This window comes from Panulirus ornatus, chromosome 7, assembly GCF_036320965.1.
Source record: "Panulirus ornatus isolate Po-2019 chromosome 7, ASM3632096v1, whole genome shotgun sequence".
Lineage (NCBI taxonomy): Eukaryota > Metazoa > Arthropoda > Malacostraca > Decapoda > Palinuridae > Panulirus > Panulirus ornatus.
This window is the reverse complement of record NC_092230.1, coordinates 43,945,201-43,967,889: the sequence shown is the minus strand read 5'-3', so window position 1 is coordinate 43,967,889 and position 22,689 is coordinate 43,945,201. Positions and strand designations below refer to the sequence as shown.

The 22,689-nt window shown below is 46.9% G+C and overlaps 2 protein-coding genes across 2 annotated transcripts in view; one reads left to right on the top strand and one right to left on the bottom strand.

The window, feature by feature from the left end:
- The window catches only part of LOC139749583 (serine protease inhibitor 88Ea-like), a 142,067-nt gene that overhangs the window by 102,146 nt on the left and 17,232 nt on the right, over positions 1 to 22,689 (bottom strand). The window lies entirely within an intron of this gene.
- Positions 1 to 22,689, top strand: part of LOC139749651 (uncharacterized) — a 37,884-nt gene that overhangs the window by 12,427 nt on the left and 2,768 nt on the right. Inside the window, exons 5-11 of the mRNA XM_071663821.1 lie at positions 2,761 to 2,996; positions 6,031 to 6,329; positions 6,618 to 6,735; positions 10,744 to 10,850; positions 15,512 to 15,847; positions 18,302 to 18,437; positions 21,035 to 21,278. Of these exons, the coding sequence (XP_071519922.1) occupies positions 2,761 to 2,996; positions 6,031 to 6,329; positions 6,618 to 6,735; positions 10,744 to 10,850; positions 15,512 to 15,847; positions 18,302 to 18,437; positions 21,035 to 21,278 (1,476 nt within the window). The remainder of the gene's footprint in view (positions 1 to 2,760; positions 2,997 to 6,030; positions 6,330 to 6,617; positions 6,736 to 10,743; positions 10,851 to 15,511; positions 15,848 to 18,301; positions 18,438 to 21,034; positions 21,279 to 22,689) is intronic.

Sequence of the window (22,689 nt, the reverse complement as noted above, 5' to 3'; positions counted from 1 at the left end):
GGGGGAGGGCAGTGAAAGATGAGTGCATACATCAAGCCATCTCTGGTCTGCTGTGATCCGCACTGTGGACACGATGAATGGAATGGGTCACTGTATTATTTGGGGTCGTGTTTACTACGGCAGATGACTCGGGAAGGACGCTTCGTTGAACCCACCGTCGTCGGGTGGCGCACCTACCCACGGACACAGTTTGGAGAGAACTCTTTTAAGACCTCCACGACTGAAACTGTTTGCGGCCGTGACTCAGGATCGACATAAACAAACTACCTTAATGACACATGAACCATAGCTGTAGTTTTGGTGTGTGTGTGTGTGTGTGTGTGTGTGTGTGTGTGTGTCTATTTGTCTCACTTGGGTCTGTGTAACAGTAACCCTAGCTCAAACTTTGACCCGTGCGTCTATGTCACTTGGTATGAGGAGCAGCGATTATGCTCAGCAGGGTCACCAGGAGGTGACACGCACGACGGGTCGTCCTATGGGAAAGGGATGACTTATGAGACGCTCCCACCCGGGGCCCAAGCGAGAGAGGTAAAAGGGGCCCAAAGCGAGAGGGGTAAAAGAGGCCCAAAGTGAGAGGGGTAAAAGGGGCCCAAAGTGAGAGGGGTAAAAGGGGCCCAAAGTGAGAGGGGTAAAAGGGGCCCAAAGCGAGAGGGGGTAAAAGGGGCCCAAAGCGAGAGGGGTAAAAGGGGCCCAAAGCGAGAGGGGTAAAAGGGGCCCAAAGTGAGAGGGGTAAAAGGGGCCCAAAGTGAGAGGGGTAAAAGGGGCCCAAAGCGAGAGGGGGTAAAAGGGGCCCAAAGCGAGAGGGGTAAAAGGGGCCCAAAGCGAGAGGGGTAAAAGGGGCCCAAAGTGAGAGGGGTAAAAGGGGCCCAAAGTGAGAGGGGTAAAAGGGGCCCAAAGCGAGAGGGGGTAAAAGGGGCCCAAAGCGAGAGGGGTAAAAGGGGCCCAAAGCGAGAGGGGTAAAAGGGGCCCAAAGCGAGAGGGGTAAAAGGGGCCCAAAGCGAGAGGGGTAAAAGGGGCCCAAAGCGAGAGGGGTAAAAGGGGCCCAAAGCGAGAGGGGTAAAAGGGGCCCAAAGCGAGAGGGGTAAAGGGGGCCCAAAGCGAGAGGGGTAAAAGGGGCCCAAAGTGAGAGGGGTAAAAGGGGCCCAAAGCGAGAGGGGTAAAGGACAGTAACAAAATATATATGTCTCTGCAAACATTATCATCTGTTATAGTACAAATAATTTACGATTTCTTCATTCCATCCCCATCCCAATCCCTTTCCCAGGCACCTACCGGAGATTTTTTTCCCCTCTCTTTCTTTGCCCCCGCTGACCTCCCCCCTCCAACCTCCCCCCCATACCCCCTTCCCTCTCACGGAAGGGCCTCTCTCTGTCTATCCGGAGATCGGAAGAGCGACCCATCACCCCATTCCTGTCCATGCTCCGGCACCTGGTGCCAGACCTCTTCAAACTTGCCATCTTGTCATTCGCTCGTCATATTTTGCCGAGGGTCATCGTCTCAGTCAACCCAGAGACCCTTAATACTTCCCACAGACCTCTAATACTTCCCACAGACCTCCAATACTTCCCGCAGACCTCTAATACTTCCCGCAGACCTCTAATACTTCCCGCAGACCTCTAATACTTCCCACAGACCTCTAATACTTCCCACAGACCTCTAATACTTCCCACAGACCTCTAATACTTCCCACAGACCTCTAATACTTCCCGCAGCCCTCTAATACTTCCCACAGACCTCTAATACTTCCCGCAGACCTCTAATACTTCCCGCAGACCTCTAATACTTCCCGCAGACCTCTAATACTTCCCACAGACCTCTAATACTTCCCGCAGACCTCTAATACTTCCCGCAGACCTCTAATACTTCCCACAGACCTCTAATACTTCCCACAGACCTCCAATACTTCCCGCAGACCTCTAATACTTCCCGCAGACCTCTAATACTTCCCACAGACCTCTAATACTTCCCACAGATCTCTAACACTTCCCACAGACCTCTAATACTTCCCACAGACCTCTAATACTTCCCACAGACCTCTAATACTTCCCACAGACCTCTAATACTTCCCGCAGCCCTCTAATACTTCCCACAGATCTCTAACACTTCCCACAGACCTCTAATACTTCCCACAGACCTCTAATACTTCCCACAGATCTCTAACACTTCCCACAGACCTCTAATACTTCCCACAGACCTCTAATACTTCCCACAGACCTCTAATACTTCCCACAGACCTCTAATACTTCCCACAGACCTCTAATACTTCCCACAGACCTCTAATACTTCCCACAGATCTCTAACACTTCCCACAGACCTCTAATACTTCCCACAGACCTCTAATACTTCCCACAGACCTCTAATACTTCCCACAGATCTCTAACACTTCCCACAGACCTCTGATACTTCCCACAGACCTCTAATACTTCCCACAGACCTCTAATACTTCCCACAGACCTCTAATACTTCCCACAGACCTCTAATACTTCCCGCAGACCCCTAATACTTCCCGCAGACCTCTAATACTTCCCACAGACCTCTAATACTTCCCGCAGACCTCTAATACTTCCCACAGACCTCTAATACTTCCCACAGACCTCTAATACTTCCCACAGACCTCTAATACTTCCCGCAGACCTCTAATACTTCCCACAGACCTCTAACACTTCCCACAGACCTCTAATACTTCCCCAGTAGTCTCCATGTCTACCGCCCACCCATCTCATCTTGGTTTAACCATCCATTTCGCTCCTCTTTCCCCAGCCGAGTCGCAGCAACTGAGAGCTCACGTGCTGGAGGTGCCGTACAACGGGAACGAAATGTCCATGGTGCTGCTCCTGCCGACGAAGGAAGGCCCACAAGGTTTCCAGGAGATGGTCGCGTCCATGAGCGGGGCCAACCTCCGCACGGTGCTAGACACGGGCCTCAAGGAGCGCCCCGTCTACCTGCAGCTGCCCAGGTTCAAGTTGGAGCACACCATCAAGGAACAGCTGGTGAAGGTGAGTGTGTGTGTGTGTGTGTGTGTGTGTGTGTGTGTGTGAGAGAGAGAGAGAGAGAGAGAGAGAGAGAGAGAGAGAGAGAGAGAGAGAGAGAGAGAGAGATGAACAACCATGCAGATTTCGTGGCGGTTTCTTTCGTGGTCCCTTCTCGTTCCCTACCGCCGCTTTCCCCCTCAGTCATCTAGACGAGAAGACATCTGCCTACTTTCTCTCTCTCTCTCTCTCTCTCTCTCTCTCTCTCTCTCTCTCTCTCTCTCTCTCTCTCTCTCTCGAAGACGGACCGAACGACGGACGCATGCTTGCCGGTCGGTACATTCCCGTTGAAGCAGCATAATATTTTTCACTCCTCCTCCTCCTCTACTTGCCAGAAGCGCGTCTGCTCACTTCCAACTGCTTCCATCATTCCGTTGGTTGTGGGAATTACCTGATGCGCTACCCTAACACACACACACACACACACACACACACACACACACACACACACACACACACACACACCTTGCCTGCCTGCTCCACCCAACCCCTTTTTCTCGCCTTTAATATTTTGCCTTCGTCATTTTCTTAAGCAGTGTTCCATAGTTTCCTTAAAACAACCCCCTCCATTTAAACTCACATCCCAACTAACTTGTACCTCAACCCTGCTGAACCTAATATCCTTACTCTTATTCTCATTTACCATCAACTTTCTCCTTTCACTCACTTCCCAGGCCCTCTCATCCCCAAAAGACTGCGTACTCGCCCCTCTTTCCAAAACTTTTGCATTTATCTCCCTAACCACTCCATCCATAAACAAATTATACAACCACAGGGACATCACACACCCCTGCCGCAAAGCGACCTTCAGTGGGAACCAATCGCTCTCATCTCTTCCCACTCATACACAAGCCCTACACACTTGATTAAAACTTCTTACTGCTTTGAGCAGCTTACCGCCCACTCCATATACTCTTAAGAACTTCCACAAAGCATCTTTATCCACTCTCCAGATCCATAAATGCCACATACAAATCCATCTGTTTCTCTAAGTATTTCTCACACACATTCTTCAAAGCAAAGACCTGATCCACACACCCTCTACCACTTCTGAAATTACACTGCACTTTCCCAATCTGATGATCTGTACATGCCTTCACCCTCTCAATCAGTACCCTCTCCCATACAATTTTCTAGGAATACTCAACAAACTTATGCCTCTGTAGTTTGAACACTCACCTTTATCCCCTTTGCCTTTGTACAAAGGCACTATACATCCATTCCGCCAATCCAAAGGCACGTCACCATGATCCATTCATAAACTGAATATCCTTACCGGCCAATCAACAACACAGCAGCCACCCTTCTTAATAAAGTCAACTACAGTACCATTCAAACCCGCCGCCTTGCTGGATTTCATCTTCCGCAAGGCTTTCTCCACCTCTTCTCTCTTCACCAAACTATTCTTCCTGACTCTCACTTCACACACCACCTCGACCAAAACACCTTACATCTGCCACTCTATCATCAAACACATTCAACAAACCTTCAAAATACTATCTCCTTCTCCTTCTCACTTCATTATTTGTTATCACTTCCCCCTTGTTTCCTTCACCGATGTTTCCATTTCTTTTCTTGTCTTATGCATGTTATTTACCTCCTTCCAAAACATCTTCTAATCTTCCCTAAAGTTTAATGATACTCTCTCACCCCAACTCTCATTTGCCCTCTTTTTCAACTCTTGTACCTTCCTCCTGACCTCCTGCCGCTTTCTCTTATACATCTCCTGGTCGTTTGCACTCTTTCCTCGCAGGTATCGTCCAAACGCCTCTCTTTTCTCTTTCACTGTTAACTTTCTTCTTTATCCCACCACTTACTACCCTTTCTAATCTGCCGACCTCCCACCTTTTTCAAGCCACATGCATCTCTTGCACATGCCATCACTGCTTCCTTAAATACATCCCATTCCTCACCCACTCCCCTAACGTCATATGCTCTTATCTTTTGCCATTCTACACTCAATCTCTCCTGATACTTCCTCACACAAGTCTCCTTTCCAATCTCACTTATTCTCACCACTCTCTTCTCCCCGACATTCTCTCTTCTTTCTTGAAAACCTCTACCTTCGCGTCCACAAGACAGTGACCAGCTGCCTCTCTTAGCACATTAACATCCAAAAGTCTCTCTTTTACAAGCCTATCAATTAACACGTAATCTAATAATGCCCTTTGACCATCTCTCCTACTCACATACGTATACTTATGTATATCTCTCTTTTTAAACCAGGTATTCCCAATCACCAATCTTTTTCAGCACAAATCCACAAGCTCTTCACCATTTCTATTCACATCACTGAATACCCCATGTACAACAATTATACCCTCGACTGCCATATTACTTACCTTCACATTTAAATCACCCATCACTAAAACCCGGTCTCCTGCACCAAAACTGCTGACACACTCACTCAGCTGCTCTCAAAACACTTGCCTCTCAAGATCTTTCTTCTCATAACCAGGTGCATAAGCACCAGTAATCACCCATCCCTCTCCATCCACTTTCAGTTTTACCCATATCACTCTAAAACTTGCTTCCTTACACTTTATCACATACTCCCACAACTCTTACTTTATGAGTAGTGCTACTCCTTCCTAAGCTCTTCTCTCACCAACCCCTGACTTTACTCCCAAGACTTTGCCAAACCATTCCTCTCCTTTACCCCTTGAGCTTTGTCTCACTCAGACCCAGAACATCCAGTTTTCTTTCCTCAAACACACTACCTATCTCTCTTTTCTTCTCATCTTGGTTCCATTCACACACATTCAGACGCCTCAGCCTTAGCCTTCGAGGAGGATGAGCAATCCCCGCTTGACTGGTGTCCATTCTTTTTCCCCATTCATTAATGCCTCATAAATATCACTGTAGAGGGTTGTGTGTGTGTGTGTGTGTGTGTGTGTGTGTGTGTGTGTGTGTGTGTGTGTGTGTGTGTGTGTGTGTTCCATATTGTTTACTTCTGCAACAATGAACTCCACACCCCGTTCTCTCTCTTTCCTTCCAACAGGGCCTGGAGAACCTGGGCGTGCGAGACCTCTTCAACAAGGGGGCTGCCGACCTATCCGACTTCGTGCTGCACTTGCCGCTCTTCGTGTCCAAGGCCGTCCACAAGGCGTTCGTGGAGGTGAACGAGGAAGGAACGGAGGCGGCGGCAGCCACGGCGCTTGCAGTGGACATTCGCTCTGGCCACAGCAGCCAAGTACGCCCAGTCCGCTTCATCTGCAACAGGCCGTTCCTCTTCTTCATCTACGAAAAGTTCACTAGGAACGTCCTCTTCTTCGGCGCCTACAGGAACCCGGCAACATAGTTCGACTGGAAGGAGAGAGAGAGAGAGAGAGAGAGAGAGAGAGAGAGAGAGAGAGAGAGAGAGAGAGAGAGAGAGAGAAGAGGAAGGGTGTTGCCAAGACGACGGGCTGTAGAATAACGACCCATACACCACCCACCACAAGATACACACACACACACACACACACAGGTCTCGAACATGCAAACAAGACGACAGGAGAGCCATCCATCTCCCGTCCCCACCTGCACCCACCACTGTAGTCATCGACAGCCTGTGTCCCCACCTGCACCCACTGTCATCGACGACAGCCTGTGTCCCCACCTGCACCCACTGTCACCGACAGGCGTTGAACTGACCCGGGGTAACATGAGCCTTATCTCGTCCACGTTGTTATCTGGAGGCAAGACTGACCTCCAACGAAATTATGTAAGCTACATAAATTGTTTTAATAAATTATAAGATAATCAATGATGGTGTATGGTTTACATTACAGTATATACATAAATATAAATATATATACATATATATATTATCCCTGGGGATTGGGGATTAAGAATACTTGCCACGTATTCCCTGCGTGTCATAGAGGGCGACTAAAAGGGGAAGGAGCGGGGGGCTGGAAATCCTCCCCTCTCGTTTTTGATTTTCCAAAAGAAGGAACAGACAAGGGGGCCAAGTGAGGATTTCCCTCAAAGGCTCAGTTCTCAGTTCTTAACGCTACCTCGCTAACGCGGGAAATGGCGAATAGTTTAAATATATATATATATATATATATATATATATATATATATATATATATATATATATATATATATATATATATATATATATATATATTGGAAAGGATCACAATTTTGCGCGTGATCAAGATATTCCTATGAGTCGTGTTTCATTTTCCCCGTGGACTCATAGGAATATATATATATATATATATATATATATATATTTTTTTTTTTTTTTTATACTTTGTCGCTGTCTCCCGCGTTTGCGAGGTAGCGCAAGGAAACAGACGAAAGAAATGGCCCAACCCCCCCATACACATGTACATACACACGTCCACACACGGAAATATACATACCTACACAGCTTTCCATGGTTTACCCCGGACGCTTCACATGCCTTGATTCAATCCACTGACAGCACGTCAACCCCTGTATACCACATCGCTCCAATTCACTCTATTCCTTGCCCTCCTTTCACCCTCCTGCATGTTCAGGCCCCGATCACACAAAATCCTTTTCACTCCATCTTTCCACCTCCAATTTGGTCTCCCTCTTCTCCTCGTTCCCTCCACCTCCGACACATATATCCTCTTGGTCAATCTTTCCTCACTCATTCTCTCCATGTGCCCAAACCATTTCAAAACACCCTCTTCTGCTCTCTCAACCACGCTCTTTTTATTTCCACACATCTCTCTTACCCTTACGTTACTTACTCGATCAAACCACCTCACACCACACATTGTCCTCAAACATCTCATTTCCAGCACATCCATCCTCCTGCGCACAACTCTATCCATAGCCCACGCCTCGCAACCATACAACATTGTTGGAACTACTATTCCTTCAAACATACCCATTTTTGCTTTCCGGGATAATGTTCTCGACTTCCACACATTTTTCAAGGCTCCCAAAATTTTCGCCCCCTCCCCCACCCTATGATCCACTTCCGCTTCCATGGTTCCATCCGCTGACAGATCCACTCCCAGATATCTAAAACACTTCACTTCCTCCAGTTTTTCACCATTCAAACTCACCTCCCAATTGACTTGACCCTCAACCCTACTGTACCTAATAACCTTGCTCTTATTCACATTTACTCTTAACTTTCTTCTTCCACACACTTTACCAAACTCCGTCACCAGCTTCTGCAGTTTCTCACATGAATCCGCCACCAGCGCTGTATCATCAGCGAACAACAACTGACTCACTTCCCAAGCTCTCTCATCCCCAACAGACTTCATACTTGCCCCTCTTTCCAAGACTCTTGCATTTACCTCCCTAACAACCCCATCCATAAACAAATTAAACAACCATGGAGACATCACACACCCCTGCCGCAAACCTACATTCACTGAGAACCAATCACTTTCCTCTCTTCCTACACGTACACATGCCTTACATCCTCGATAAAAACTTTTCACTGCTTCTAACAACTTGCCTCCCACACCATATATTCTTAATACCTTCCACAGAGCATCTCTATCAACTCTATCATATGCCTTCTCCAGATCCATAAATGCTACATACAAATCCATTTGCTTTTCTAAGTTTGTTGAGTATTCCTGGTAAATTATATGGGAGGGTATTGATTGAGAGGGTGAAGGCATGTACAGAGCATCAGATTGGGGAAGAGCAGTGTGGTTTCAGAAGTGGTAGAGGATGTGTGGATCAGGTGTTTGCTTTGAAGAATGTATGTGAGAAATACTTAGAAAAGCAAATATATATATATATATATATATATATATATATATATATATATATATATATATATATATATATATATATATATATGGATGTTTATGGATGGGGTTGTTAGGGAGGTGAATGCAAGAGTTTTGGAAAGAGGGGCAAGTATGAAGTCTGTTGGGGATGAGAGAGCTTGGGAAGTGAGTCAGTTGTTGTTCGCTGATGATACAGCGCTGGTGGCTGATTCATGTGAGAAACTGCAGAAGCTGGTGACTGAGTTTGGTAAAGTGTGTGAAAGAAGAAAGTTAAGAGTATATGTGAATAAGAGCAAGGTTATTAGGTACAGTAGGGTTGAGGGTCAAGTCAATTGGGAGGTAAGTTCGAATGGAGAAAAACTGGAGGAAGTAAAGTGTTTTAGATATCTGGGAGTGGATCTGGCAGCGGATGGAACCATGGAAGCGGAAGTGGATCATAGGGTGGGGGAGGGGGCGAAAATCCTGGGAGCCTTGAAGAATGTGTGGAAGTCGAGAACATTATCTCGGAAAGCAAAAATGGGTATGTTTGAAGGAATAGTGGTTCCAACAATGTTGTATGGTTGCGAGGCGTGGGCTATGGATAGAGATGTGCGCAGGAGGATGGATGTGCTGGAAATGAGATGTTTGAGGACAATGTGTGGTGTGAGGTGCGTGCGGCAGGTGGCCCACAGTCGGTACAGCTGTTCATCCTTCTTTAGGATTTGGTCGATATATGGGTACTCTGTTGGGCTGTGTAGGGGTTAAGTGAGTGATGGGGATAGAGGATGTCTGAGGAAGGGATATGGCCATAGTGGTGGATGGTGGATGGTGACAGAGGCGTGGCACTTTACTCCTGAAACATGTACGGACTGGCACCGCATCGCTTCTACCACCATCGTACGTCATCTATCGCGTGGGGCACTCGATCGTTAGATTGAGTTACGTCCGGCCCAGCTGACACTTCGCGGGAGTGAGGGAGGAGGGGTGTGGGGAGGTGGTTTGAGCATATCTAACCCAACACGTCCCTGTCCTTAGGAACAAGGTGTATCTGCCACACGCCACTAAGGCGCACCTCAACTCGTATGTTTACCTAAAGCCCGCCACCTTGAGTCTTAAGCTCCTTGATGACCTCCTCCCGCTTCTGTAAACCCCCCCTGTATAATACCTCAACTGGGTGCATTTTCAGCCCGATGGTTCCCCCTCAGCTCAATAAACCGTTATCAGTTCATTCCACAGATCGGTGTATTTACCCCCAACATGAATGCAACCTCAAAGAAACAAACAAGAGTCCAGGGATTTATAAAGCTAAGCAGTTCTGTCAGTATACAAGGAAGTGGGGGGAAGGCAGAGACAAAGGAAGAAGGTATTGTTTACAAAAGTAGGGTATTGAATGAAGCACCTAACCATTCACTGTTTGAAGACTGAACTCTTAACAACAGGTGTGACCATGAGAAGACTACGAGATTTCCAAGCGCGGATTATTCAGGCGTGTGTGGCCACAGTCGGTAAAATTATATTTCAAATTGTGTGGTTGAGAGAGAGAGAGAGAGAGAGAGAGAGAGAGAGAGAGAGAGAGAGAGAGAGAGAGAGGGGGGGGAGATAGAGAGTAGGCTGAACCAGATGATAATATTGTGAGTAACTGGCATAATGAGAGAGAGAGAGAGAGAGAGAGAGAGAGAGAGAGAGAGAGAGAGAGAGAGAGAGAGAGAGAGAGAGAGAGAGAGCTGTACTTCGGTGGCCTCAGAACGGTCAGCCGTAACAAGTGGCGTACCACAGGGATCACACTCTTGGGAGCGGGGTCTCTTTTTAGTAAAATGGAATTGGAATTTATGATCAAGAGATGCTAAGATGAGAAATATATCAACAACTGATACTAAACACCTATAGCTTCAAATCGACACAGAGAAACTGTTGGACTCTGGGCTCAAACATGTCAAATGAGTCTTGATATCGAGAGCAAAACTACCGAAAACGGAAAGGCGAGCTAAAGTATGACTTCTGTTTACCTTCAGAGGGTAAATGAGGACACAGACTTGGGTTTCATAGTCTCTGGTGACTTAATGCCATGTAAACACAGCACAAGAGAGGTAAGAGGGCGAGCACAATGGTCTAATTCATGGTGAGAACTTTAGCATTCCCCTGTTGAATACTGTCTTCAGCTTCGATCCCTCTAATTGGGGGGGAAAGAAAAAAAAGGCAGGAGGAATAGAAAGTGTACACAGTGTCCAGCTACCAAAATGGTCCCAAGACTGAAAAGCAAATCCTACGAAAGCCAATGAAATGACTTAAAATATATTTAGCTTAGAAAAGAGAAGGTTGAGAGGTAATCTAATGCAGGTATTGATCATGATCAAAAGTCTCGATAATCTTGATCGAATCAGCTACTTATGGCTTGATTCGTCCTAAATCAGTCGTAACAATGGATACAACTTCGTGGGCAACTGGTTTATCTCAAATGACAAAACAAATACAAAACATTTCATCAGGATGGGTAACACATATCTAGTGACATCACTATCAGACTGGTAGAAACCAGTTACAAAGACACGTCTGAAAAGAGACTTGATTCACTATTTTGCGCCTAATCCACCAATGGCGTATTTCTGCGATGATTTAGTTCGCTCTTAAGTTTGCAAGATCTTTCTCTGAAATAGCTGAACCCCCTTCCTCTAACACCTCGCCCAGCGCATGTCGTGTGTTTCTCAAAATCTTCCACTATCACATACAGTCTCCGAAAGACCTAGGGGGGGGGCATGTTGATCTATGAATCCCTTCGTAAACATGAGGCCGCCCCCTCCTCCACTCCTACATGTATGTATCCAGAGCAACTGGCCCATCACTGACAACAATACAAATTCCCTTGCCTTCCCATACAACCACAACAACAACTGGCCCATCAATGTCATCAACAAGAAGCCTCTCTCTCTCTCGCTCTCTCTCTCTCTCTCTCTCTCTCTCTCTCTCTCTCTCTCTCCCACCGCAGTGAGAACAACACGGTGTTCTTCCAACCACACGCGCCCTTGGAGTTTTCAGAAGGGTGTGTGTGTGTGTGTGTGTGGGGGGGGGGGGGGGGGGGGGTGACGTCAAGGGGTCAGGGGGGTAGGGGTGGTGGTGTGAGGATGAGGGGGGTGGGTGGGTGTGAGGGGGGGAGCGAGAGCAAGTGCTGGGGGGCAATCCCGGGGATTTTACCAACATCTCGACTCCCTTTCCTAAAATGCCCAGCAGGCTCTCTATTTGCATCGTTCAACCTCCCACGTTACATCCTCCTTCCTCCTCCCTTGCGCCCCCTTTCATAAACACCTGCAATTGGTCCGCCATTTGCCTCTGCTCTTGCCGTCGTGCAAAATAGGACGGTACGGTCCGAGGGACGAAAACCCGACGTTCCGGAAGGTGGCCAGCAACTCTTACCGCCCCCACACCGGGGGACCCTAAACATCTAAGAAGTGTAAACAAAACGTAAATCATGCATGCTCCAGCTCGCGAAAATTGGAGGAACAAGTGCTTCCTTCAGTGGCAATAAGGATGGTAACCTTCACCTGAGTGAACACAGACAGGCCAAAAGGATATTCGCTGGAGAGTTGGTCGCTGGCGATAGACACACATATATATATACATGGTGGAGGGGAGGTGGCGAGTCTCATCAGAACGCTGCTGGATTCTGGGTGTGGTTTGCCACGCTCCGAGGTGCTCTCCGCTCACGTGGCTACTCAATAGCGGGAGCCAGCATTAAGAAGCATCTAATACACATACACACACAACCATACACACACATACACACACAACAAGCCGTTGGGCGCTCGAATCACCCTCAAACATAAGGTAAGTTTCGCTGTCGTAACACCGTCTTTAGAAATGTAACTAAGATATAAATTTGTTGGGTGTATGTGAGACATAGATAGATAGATAGATAGATAGATAGATAGATAGATAGATAGATATAGATAATTGTTTTTCCAAGTGGACATAATGTGAGACTTTGTATAAATGAAGTGATCAACTGTATAGGTATGGAGAGTAGTGATGATAATGGTCGTGTTGACCGTAGTGATGATAGCGGCGCTATGCCAGGCCTAGATGGCGATGATCACTGTAGTGGTGATGGTGATGATGACTGTAGTGGTGATGGTGATGATGACTGTAGTGGTGATGGTATGGATGACTGTAGTGGTCACGTGGGAGGATCGGGATGACAGGAGACTTGATGGTTCATCATTGCGAGGCTATGTGCACCTGACGTAAAGCGGAATCTTGGTCGACATGGGTCGGTCCATCAACTCCCCCATCCACCTCTCCCTCCGGCTCAACCTGCTAGCAGGGCTCCCGCCGCAAAGACTGAGAGTGTAAAAAAAATCATGACTGAACACCGAGTGCTGTAGCATGCCGTGGAAAATGCTGCCATAGAAATTGCACAGGTAAGTGAGAGAGTAAAGTTCCCCCCACTAAATCTATAATGGGTCTCACTGGACGGGTCTGGACGCTGAAAGAGACCGGTTTATATATATATTTTTTCATACTATTCGCTATTTCCCGCGTTAGCGAGGTAGCGTTAAGAACAGAGGACTGAGCCTTTGAGGGATCATCCTCACTTGGCCCCCTTCTCTGTTCCTTCTTTTGGAAAATGAAAAACGAGAGGGGAGGGTTTCCAGCCCCCCGCTCCCTTCCCTTTTAGTCGCCTTCTACGACACGCAGGGAATACGTGGGAAGTATTCTTTCTCCCCTATCCCCAGGGATGATATATATATATATATATATATATATATATATATATATATATATATATATATATATATATATATATATATATATATATTATATTATATATATATATATATATATATATATATATATATATATATATATATATATATATATATATATATTTTATGTCTGTGTATGTATACGTTGAAATGTATGTATATGTGCGTGTATGGGCGTTTATGTATATGTGCATATATGAGGGGTTGGGCCGTTCTTCGTCTGTTTCCTTGCGCTACCTCGCTGACGCGGGAAACAGAGAAGTATAAAACATATATATATATAAATATAAACATAAATTCTCGTGTCGAGGAGGCAGGATACCTTACTGATAACGAGTTTGTCGTGGCCTTGATGTGTGAGGGGTAATGATACGGTCCTTCCATGTATGATATCTGATGCTGTTTCTTCTGATGTTCCAACACTTTACAAATGGGAGGAGAAGAAAAGAAATATGTGTCCATTGCCATTACACGTACACCTCCCTTTGTACACCAGTATGTCTAGCTGTTAAAACTCGGTCTAGTGGGATGACATGATCGTGTCTCTGCAAGTTACTGGCAGTTCTGGAAACTATTTGACCCCGGAGGCTGCATTTATATATATACTTTTTTTTTTTTCCACCACTCCCCTTTCTTCATCATGTTATAACACAGAAACAGTTTAAGCCTTCTGTCTTTGTACGTAAGGCTGATTTCCCAGTGACGGGAGTAAGAAGCCTGGTTGCTCTCCTTTGAACTTGTTCTAGTTTTTTTTTTTTTTTTTTTCCTCCCACTTCATCCCTGATAATCAGGTCTGACCACTGTATTCCAAACCAGGTCTAACCAGGATGTTATCAAGTGTAGGTATTGCATCCAATATGCCTGATGTTCCTTGCTAGCCAAACTCAACACACTGCTGACTCCCATTGTGTTCAGCTGTGGTGAATTCAAGGGGTTTATTTTCTTTCTTTTTTTTTGCACTCATTGCACCAAGCAACCTGGTGACATCACTGCATGTAGTTAAGACACACACACACACAGCATCCTGGTGACTTCAATGCATTAACTAGGATGACATCACTGCATGTAGCTAAGACACACACAGCATCCTGGTGACTTCACTATATGAAGCTATGACCCTAGCATCCTGGTGACTTCACTATATGCAGCTATGACACTGTCTTCCGTATTCTTTAGGTCATTACTGATCATTTCACTCCAAGGTAATATTTTTTTTTCATTTCAATTCATTTTCTCGTTTTAACGGCTGAACGATCGTTTGGTAAACATGTGATTGGACAATCACATGTTTACCAAATGGCGTCCTAGCTTCGTCTCTTCGATGTATATCAACTGACTGTTATATTTCTCTCTTGTGTCTCCCCTGATGATGTGATTATTACACGAAAGTGCACTTGGGAACTTTTCGTGTTTCATTTTCCCCGTGGACTCATAGGAATATCTTGATCACGCGCAAAATTGTGATCCTTTCCAAGATATATATATATATATATATATATATATATATATATATATATATATATATATATATATATATATATATATATTTTATTTCATTTTTATTATACTTTGTCGCTGTCTCCCGCGTTTGCGAGGTAGCGCAAGGAAACAGACGAAAGAAATGGCCCAACCCCCCCCCCCCATACACATGTATATACATACGTCCACACACGCAAATATACATACCTACACAGCTTTCCATGGTTTACCCCAGACGCTTCACATGCCTTGGTTCAATCCACTGACAGCACGTCAACCCCGGTATACCACATCGCTCCAATTCACTCTATTCCTTGCCCTCCTTTCAACCTCCTGCATGTTCAGGCCCCGATCACACAAAATCTTTTTCACTCCATCCTTCCACCTCCAATTTGGTCTCCCTCTTCTCCTCGTTCCCTCCACCTCCGACACATATATCCTCTTGGTCAATCTTTCCTCACTCATTCTCTCCATGTGCCCAAACCACTTCAAAACACCCTCTTCTGCTCTCTCTGATATAAATGACAGACATATTTTGTGGCAGGAACATGAGGTTGCAGGCGGCAGTGGTGGTGGTGGTGGTGGCTGTTGCCCTGGCAACAGTGGGAAGCATTCACCCAGATTGCTTCACGGAGTACGACAAGGGAGGCCAGATCAACACGGACCTCACCGGCATCACGGACTTCGGCTTTGACCTCTACAGGCAGCTCTCCCCAGCCAACTCGTCCAGCAACATTTTCTTCTCACCTTACAGCATCTGGACGGCGCTCAGCCTGGCTTATCTCGGCTCCAATGGCGACACGAAACGGCAGCTTGAGACGGCTCTGAGGGTCACAGATAAACCTTCCACCTACAGACTGCTAGACGCCTTGAAGACGATGTGAGTAATGCAGTGTTTTTGTCTGTACGTGTGTGTGTGTGTGTGTGTCTGTGTGTTAATTCCAGCACGTGGATTACGTACATGAATAGTTATGGTCGTGCATGAATTCCTTTACTGCACGAGGGAAGTCTCCTAACCTCACGCTTCTGCCTCCGGGCAGATACTTCTGCTGGGCCTTACCCAACCACGTCTTCAGCAATAGGTCTCTCTCTCTCTCTCTCTCTCTCTCTCTCTCTCTCTCTCTCTCTCTCTCTCTCTCTCTCTCTCCCTCTCTCCTATTCCCTGTTCTGAGGACAGTATGGCGAGATATCTTAGTATCAAAGCCACAATCCGGCTCCCTCGTTTCCTCTTATTCTACTCCAGACGATTCTCAAATCATCACCTTTAAGGTACTTTTCATTCACCTTATGATCATCATTATATTCTCCTCTCTATAAGGACGAATGGAACAGACAGACCGGATGATGTCCCTCCATGTTTCCAAAAAGATTGTGTGTCTAAGCTTGCGCTTGTACTTGCTCGTCTATATCGCCTCTTCCTCAACGAGCTTGCGCTTGTACTTGCTCGTCTGTTTCACCTCTTCCTCAACGAGCTTGCGCCTGTGCTTGCTCGTCTGTTTCGACTCTTCCTCAACGAGCTTGCACCTATGCTTGCTCGTCTGTTTCACCTCTTCCTCAACGAGCTTGCGCCTGTGCTTGCTCGTCTATTTCGCCTTTTCCTCAACGAGCTTGCACCTGTGCTTGCTCGTCTATTTCGCCTTTTCCTCAACGAGCTTGCGCCTGTGCTTGATCGTCTGTTTCGCCTCTTCCTCAACGAGCTTGCGCCTGTGCTTGCTCGTCTGTTTCACCTCTTCCTGAACGAGCTTGCGCCTGTGCTTGCTCGTCTGTTTCGCCTCTTCCTCAACGAGCTTGCTAACTAAATTTCTTTCGTGTCTTTCTGTAACTTGCACACGTTGCTTCTCTTCTGTGAAGACCAGCTTCTTCAGTCCCTCGGCTAGGCAATGATCCTGGCTCAAGGTTAACCTCTGACCTTTCTTGGCAACTCGGTCATACTGAAATACCTGAACCTGTACACATCCACACCCACCCACCCACCCACCCACACACACACACACACACACACACACACATATATATATATATATATATATATATATATATATATATATATATATATATATATATATATATATATATATATATCAAGTAATCTCGCTGGAACGACAAACAGAAGCTCCCAGCTTTCGAAAGACTGTACTTCAAACCATTTTTAAGGATACAGAGTCAGTGTGAATCTCAAACCATTTTCAAGTATACAGAGTCAGTTTGAACAATATATACAAAACCAGGCGCTACATCACAGCTGAGGAAACAAGAAACACCTGATCTGAGAAACATGGAAAGGGCGACCAGAACAGGTAAAGTGACCCGTCCCTCTGTTGTCACCTGGCGCGCTCGTATATGCTCTACCGTTTTCTGTAGTTCCAAAAATATCATCAAAGCAGCCAAAAAACGGCTGGCTGGTTGACCTACAGTTAGGGCTACATAATAAGTCTATATCATTATGGTTGCTGTGCTGACATATCAGCAACTAATTCAAATTCTTTTCAGGATTTTCTACTTCGTCAATACGCTTGAGTTGCTGATGAATATATAACCACTTCAGAGAAAACGTATCTTCTTCAAATTCTTTATGGGACACTTCGACAAATGGGCAGGAGCTCTTCCCGTTTTCCTCAATTGCTATATATCTCATTCTTTTGGTGGTCTGTGGTTAATGCAACGACCATTTGATGAGGACTGATCAGGCATAACTATCTCTATTCTTATTATCGATAATTTGCATTACTATTATCACCATATTAATTATCTATTAACTACCACTACCATTGCTACTAACACTGTTACTAATAACTAGGACTATTAGTACAACTACTACTACCACTATTACTAACACTATTACTACTAATACTCCTACTAGTACTGCTACCACTACTACTACTACTAACACTACTACTACCACTACTACCACCACACTACTAACACTATTACTACTAATACTCCTACTGGTACTGCTAATGCTACTACTACTACTACCACTACTACTACTAACACTATTACTACTAATACTCCTACTAGTATTGCTACCACTACTACTACTACTAACACTACTACTACCACCACACTAATAACACTATTACTACTAATACTCCTAATGGTACTGCTAATGCCACTACTACTACTACCACTACTACTACTAACACTATTACTACTAATACTCCCACTAGTACTGCTACTATTACTTCCACTACTAACAATGTTTCTACTAATACTAGTACTACTACTACTATCACTATTAACACTATTATTACTAATACTACTTCTAGTACTATTACCACCACTATTAATACTACTACTACTACTACTACTACTTCCATCACTACTACCCCTACAGGTACCGAGGGCGAGCCAACAACCCGCACTACTCCTTTAGTGTGGCCAACCGTATATACTACGACTCCAACCTGCGCCTTGATAGCTACATCAAGAGCGCCCTTCAGGACGAGCTCCAAGGAATCAACCCTCGGGATGTGAGTAACCCCCTCGGGATGTGAGTAACCCCCTCGGGATGTGAGTAACCCCCTCGGGACGTGAGTAACCCCCTCGGGATGTGAGTAACCCCCCTCGGGATGTGAGTAACCCCCTCGGGATGTGAGTAACCCCCCCTCGGGATGTGAGTAACTCCCCTCGGGATATGAGTAACCCCCCTCGGGACGTGAGTAACCCCCCCTCGGGATGTGGGTAACCCCCTCGGGATGTGAGTAACCCCCCTCGGGATGTGAGTAACCCCCTCGGGATGTGAGTAACCCCCCTCGGGACGTGAGTAACCCCCCCTCGGGATATGAGTAACCCCCCTCGGGACGTGAGTAACCTCCTCGGGATGTGAGTAACCCCCTCGGGACGTGAGTAACCCCCCTCGGGATGTGAGTAACCCCCCTCGGGATGTGGGTAACCCCCTCGGGACGTGAGTAACCCCCCCTCGGGATGTGAGTAACCCCCCTTGGGACGTGAGTAACCCCCTCGGGATGTGAGTAACCCCCTCGGGATGTGAGTAACCCCCCTCGGGACGTGAGTAACTCCCTCGGGACGTGAGTAACCCCCCCTCGGGATGTGAGTAACCCCCCTCGGGATGTGAGTAACCCCCCTCGGGACGTGAGTAACCCCCCCTCGGGATGTGAGTAACCCCCCTCGGGACGTGAGTAACCCCCCTCGGGATGTGAGTAACCCCCCTCGGGATGTGAGTAACCCTCCTCGGGATGTGAGTAACCCCCCTCGGGACGTGAGTAACCCCCCTCGGGACGTGAGTAACCCCCCTCGGGACGTGAGTAACCCCCCTCGGGACGTGAGTAACCCCCTCGGGATGTGAGTAACCCCCCTCGGGATATGAGTAACCCCCTCGGGATGTGAGTAACCCCCTCGGGATGTGAGTAACCCCCTCGGGACGTGAGTAACTTGCCGCTTCGTACTCATGAATCTGGTCATTGTTCCCCCTCCACCTGTAACATGACCCTTGCACCTCGTCCGTCCGTCCTCGACCCCTGCACCTCTGTCCGTTCGTCCTCGACCCCTGCACCTCGCTCGTCCTCGACGCCTGCACCTCGCTCGTCCTCGACCCCCTGCATCTAACCCTTGTCCTTCTCGCCTCCTTTGTCCTCGACGCCTGTTGGCGTTTCTGGGCAAGGGGCGAGTCTGATAGCCAATCAGAGTGAAGCTTTACTTCCCCAACGAACTGAGCAACCAATAACAGTAACGCTTGCAAACAACTCGCGGGAGGCAGAGGCCGGAGTGATATATATACCTGTAGCGAAGGGCAGTGGGATGACGGAAAGAGAGAGAGAGCGGGGGGCAGAGAGGTGATTCCCCCCCCCCCCCCCCCTTTTGGAGGCTTTTTGGTTTTACTCTCGCCGATGAGACGTGTGGGAAGAGCCAGCCACCTCTAAGTATATGAGCTGCTCACAAGAGTGAGAAATACCGACACCTAAACAACACCACCTAGCTAGCTTTTCTTTTGGAGGGGTTGAGGGGGTGGTTGTTGTTTCAAGGACAGAGTGGAAGGTATGGTCATGTCCATCATGTCTATGTCATTAAACGGGTGATTTATTTTCGGTGTGTGGGGTTCAGACAGTGGAATAACCCGGCAGGCACTAATCAAGCGACTTTCCAACTCAAGTCTTGAATTCCAGCCTAATAGTTATACACACACCAGAAAGCACACTCCCTAGACAAACCCGAGTCACATTCTCCCGCTTATGATTTCGACATCAACCATCATTACGACACTACAAACACCGTTTCAGTATATCCCAAGACCCTTCACGCTCACGATGCTCACAACCACGAACCGCTCAGTTGCCCTGTACGCTCTGCACATAGGCGCACACACACCACAACACTTTATGACCCGTGGTGCTGACCAGTGGACGTGGCCAGCTTCCTGAGTGCTGCAGTAGCCTTATAAGTAAAGACGGGACTCGTGGAGTTGGAAGCATTCATTCACACACATACACACACACACACACGTGTCTGTGTGTGTGTGTGTGTGTGTGTGTGTGTGTGTGTGTGTTCGCCGTTTCCCGTGTAGCTAAAGTCAAAAATAAATGAACGTCCCTACTGGCTCATATCCACCCTCTAGCTCTCCCGTATAATACACGGGAAGCAGAGCCCGATATCCACAACCAAGCCCACAGGCTTTTCCCGTGGGTTCCCCTACCCACTTCATTTGCCCTGGTTCAGCACGTCACCACCCCCCTTATACTACATTGCTCCATTTCGCCCTATCCCATTCACGCCTCACACCCTCCTGCATGTTTAATCCTCGATCACCCAAAACATCTTTCACCCCATCTTGTTCTCTCCATTCCTAACACGTATTCGTTCTTATTCAGTCTCTCCTCACTCATCCTCCCCATGAGTCCAAACCATTTCATCAAACCCTCTTCAGCCCTTAACCTTACTCTTCTTAATACCATACTTCTCTCTTACCCTGTCATTCCTTTCTCAACCAATCCTTATGTGCCAGCTAAAGTCTGATCTTTCCAGCCTCACCCAGTTCTTCCACTGTCTGTATTTTCCGCTACTCTGCTATCCTGGACACCACCTTTCCTCACTAGCCATTTCCCGTTGGCAGTCCATCAGCGAGGCGAAGGCCATCAACAGCTTCGTCTCCAGCGTCACCAACGGCCGCATCAAGGAGATGGTCACCGCCCGGGACCTGCCCAGCGTCGTCATGCTCCTCTTGAACGCCGTCTACTTCAAGGGCACCTGGCTCAACCTGTTCAACCCTTCCAGTACCGTAGAGGAACAGTTCTACGTCACGCCACAGCAGTCCGTCCCCGTCAATATGATGCATAACGGGGCCAAATATAGACATGGTGAGTAGAGACGTGCCACATCTAATTAGGGTCACGAGGCTATCTATTTTGTGCACGACTCACTGCTCGTCCATGTTAAGTGTAGCTATGAGAGATACGAGCACAATATTTGGTTACGCTTGCACTGCTCTAATCCAAAGTATATCCAGGTTAATCCGAACTGATTAAACACTTTGAGTGTGTCTTACGTAACATGATTTAACTTGGTTTCACGCTCAATAGTCGTGTTGTGCTAAAGGCAAAGAAAGAAGTTGGTAGTCGATGGTACCTACTGCTGCTATTCTGTAGTAATAGTAGTAGTAGTGGTGGGTGGTAGGCAACCACTGACCAGGGAGGTACTACCATCCGGGCTTCGAAAGGAATGGTAGGGATGACGCAGTGAGCAAGCACCGCGACGTTTGTTACGTACTCTGTTTCAAGTGCAGGTTTTTTTTTTTTCATTGTCTTTGTCTCATCCACGTGTGGGTTGCTGGAATTCAACCATAACCCCACACCCTCTTTTTTTCCCCCGTACACAACACTTGACCAATACCTAACTTACACATGTATGGTCTGACTGTACATCACTGGGGATTGGTTTCTATTCTGACCGGGATGATCCAGGTGTAGCCGAGGCCTTTTTCTTCGTCTCTTCCTAACGATCCGGAACGATAACCAAGCGCCATACTTAGACTTCCCGGTCGTCATGAAGACTCTTCTGAACACACTGGACCTCTTGTTTACTTCTGAACCCTTCCACTACTTATACATCATTTCTATACCGCCTTAAGGTCCACTGACCACAATCTTAGTTCTGTTCATTCTAATGAGGCACCTCCATCCTCTCTCCCTCTTTCGAAACGCCAACTTTGTCACTTTGGGAGAGTTCATGGGTTATCCATGTGCAGTATCTCTTTCGACTTTCCCTGGGATGGGTAGTGCCTCTCTAGTCGGGATGCCTCGCGTTGTGCTGAACGCATAGCAGAGCTTATCTTGGCTGGGATGGAGTCCTGTTGTACCCCCATCGTCTTCTAAATCTTCTTCCACCTCAGTCGTGGTTTGATCCTGTTCTGACGCCTGTCGCATCACGGACGGTGCGTACCGGGCCATGAAACTTTTTCGCTCCTCCTGAATCCCACTCCGATCTCATTTCTGCTCTGAATCATTGCAAAACTGTTCTTCGGAGCCGAGCAAACCTTCATAGCTCGTGCTGACTTGCCTTCTACAGACAAATATTTTCGCTCCTTAACCAAAAGCATCTACAACTTCCGTATCTCAACCTTTCCTTCTCTTTTCCGACCTGATCAATCTATTGCTAACTCTCAAACTAACAAAGATGCTCTCTTTTATCCATCTCGTTCTCCTCTAATGCATCTTTGGATGATTCCGCTTCTAGTCTTCAGGCCCCATATCCTCCCTCTAAGCCTAAGAC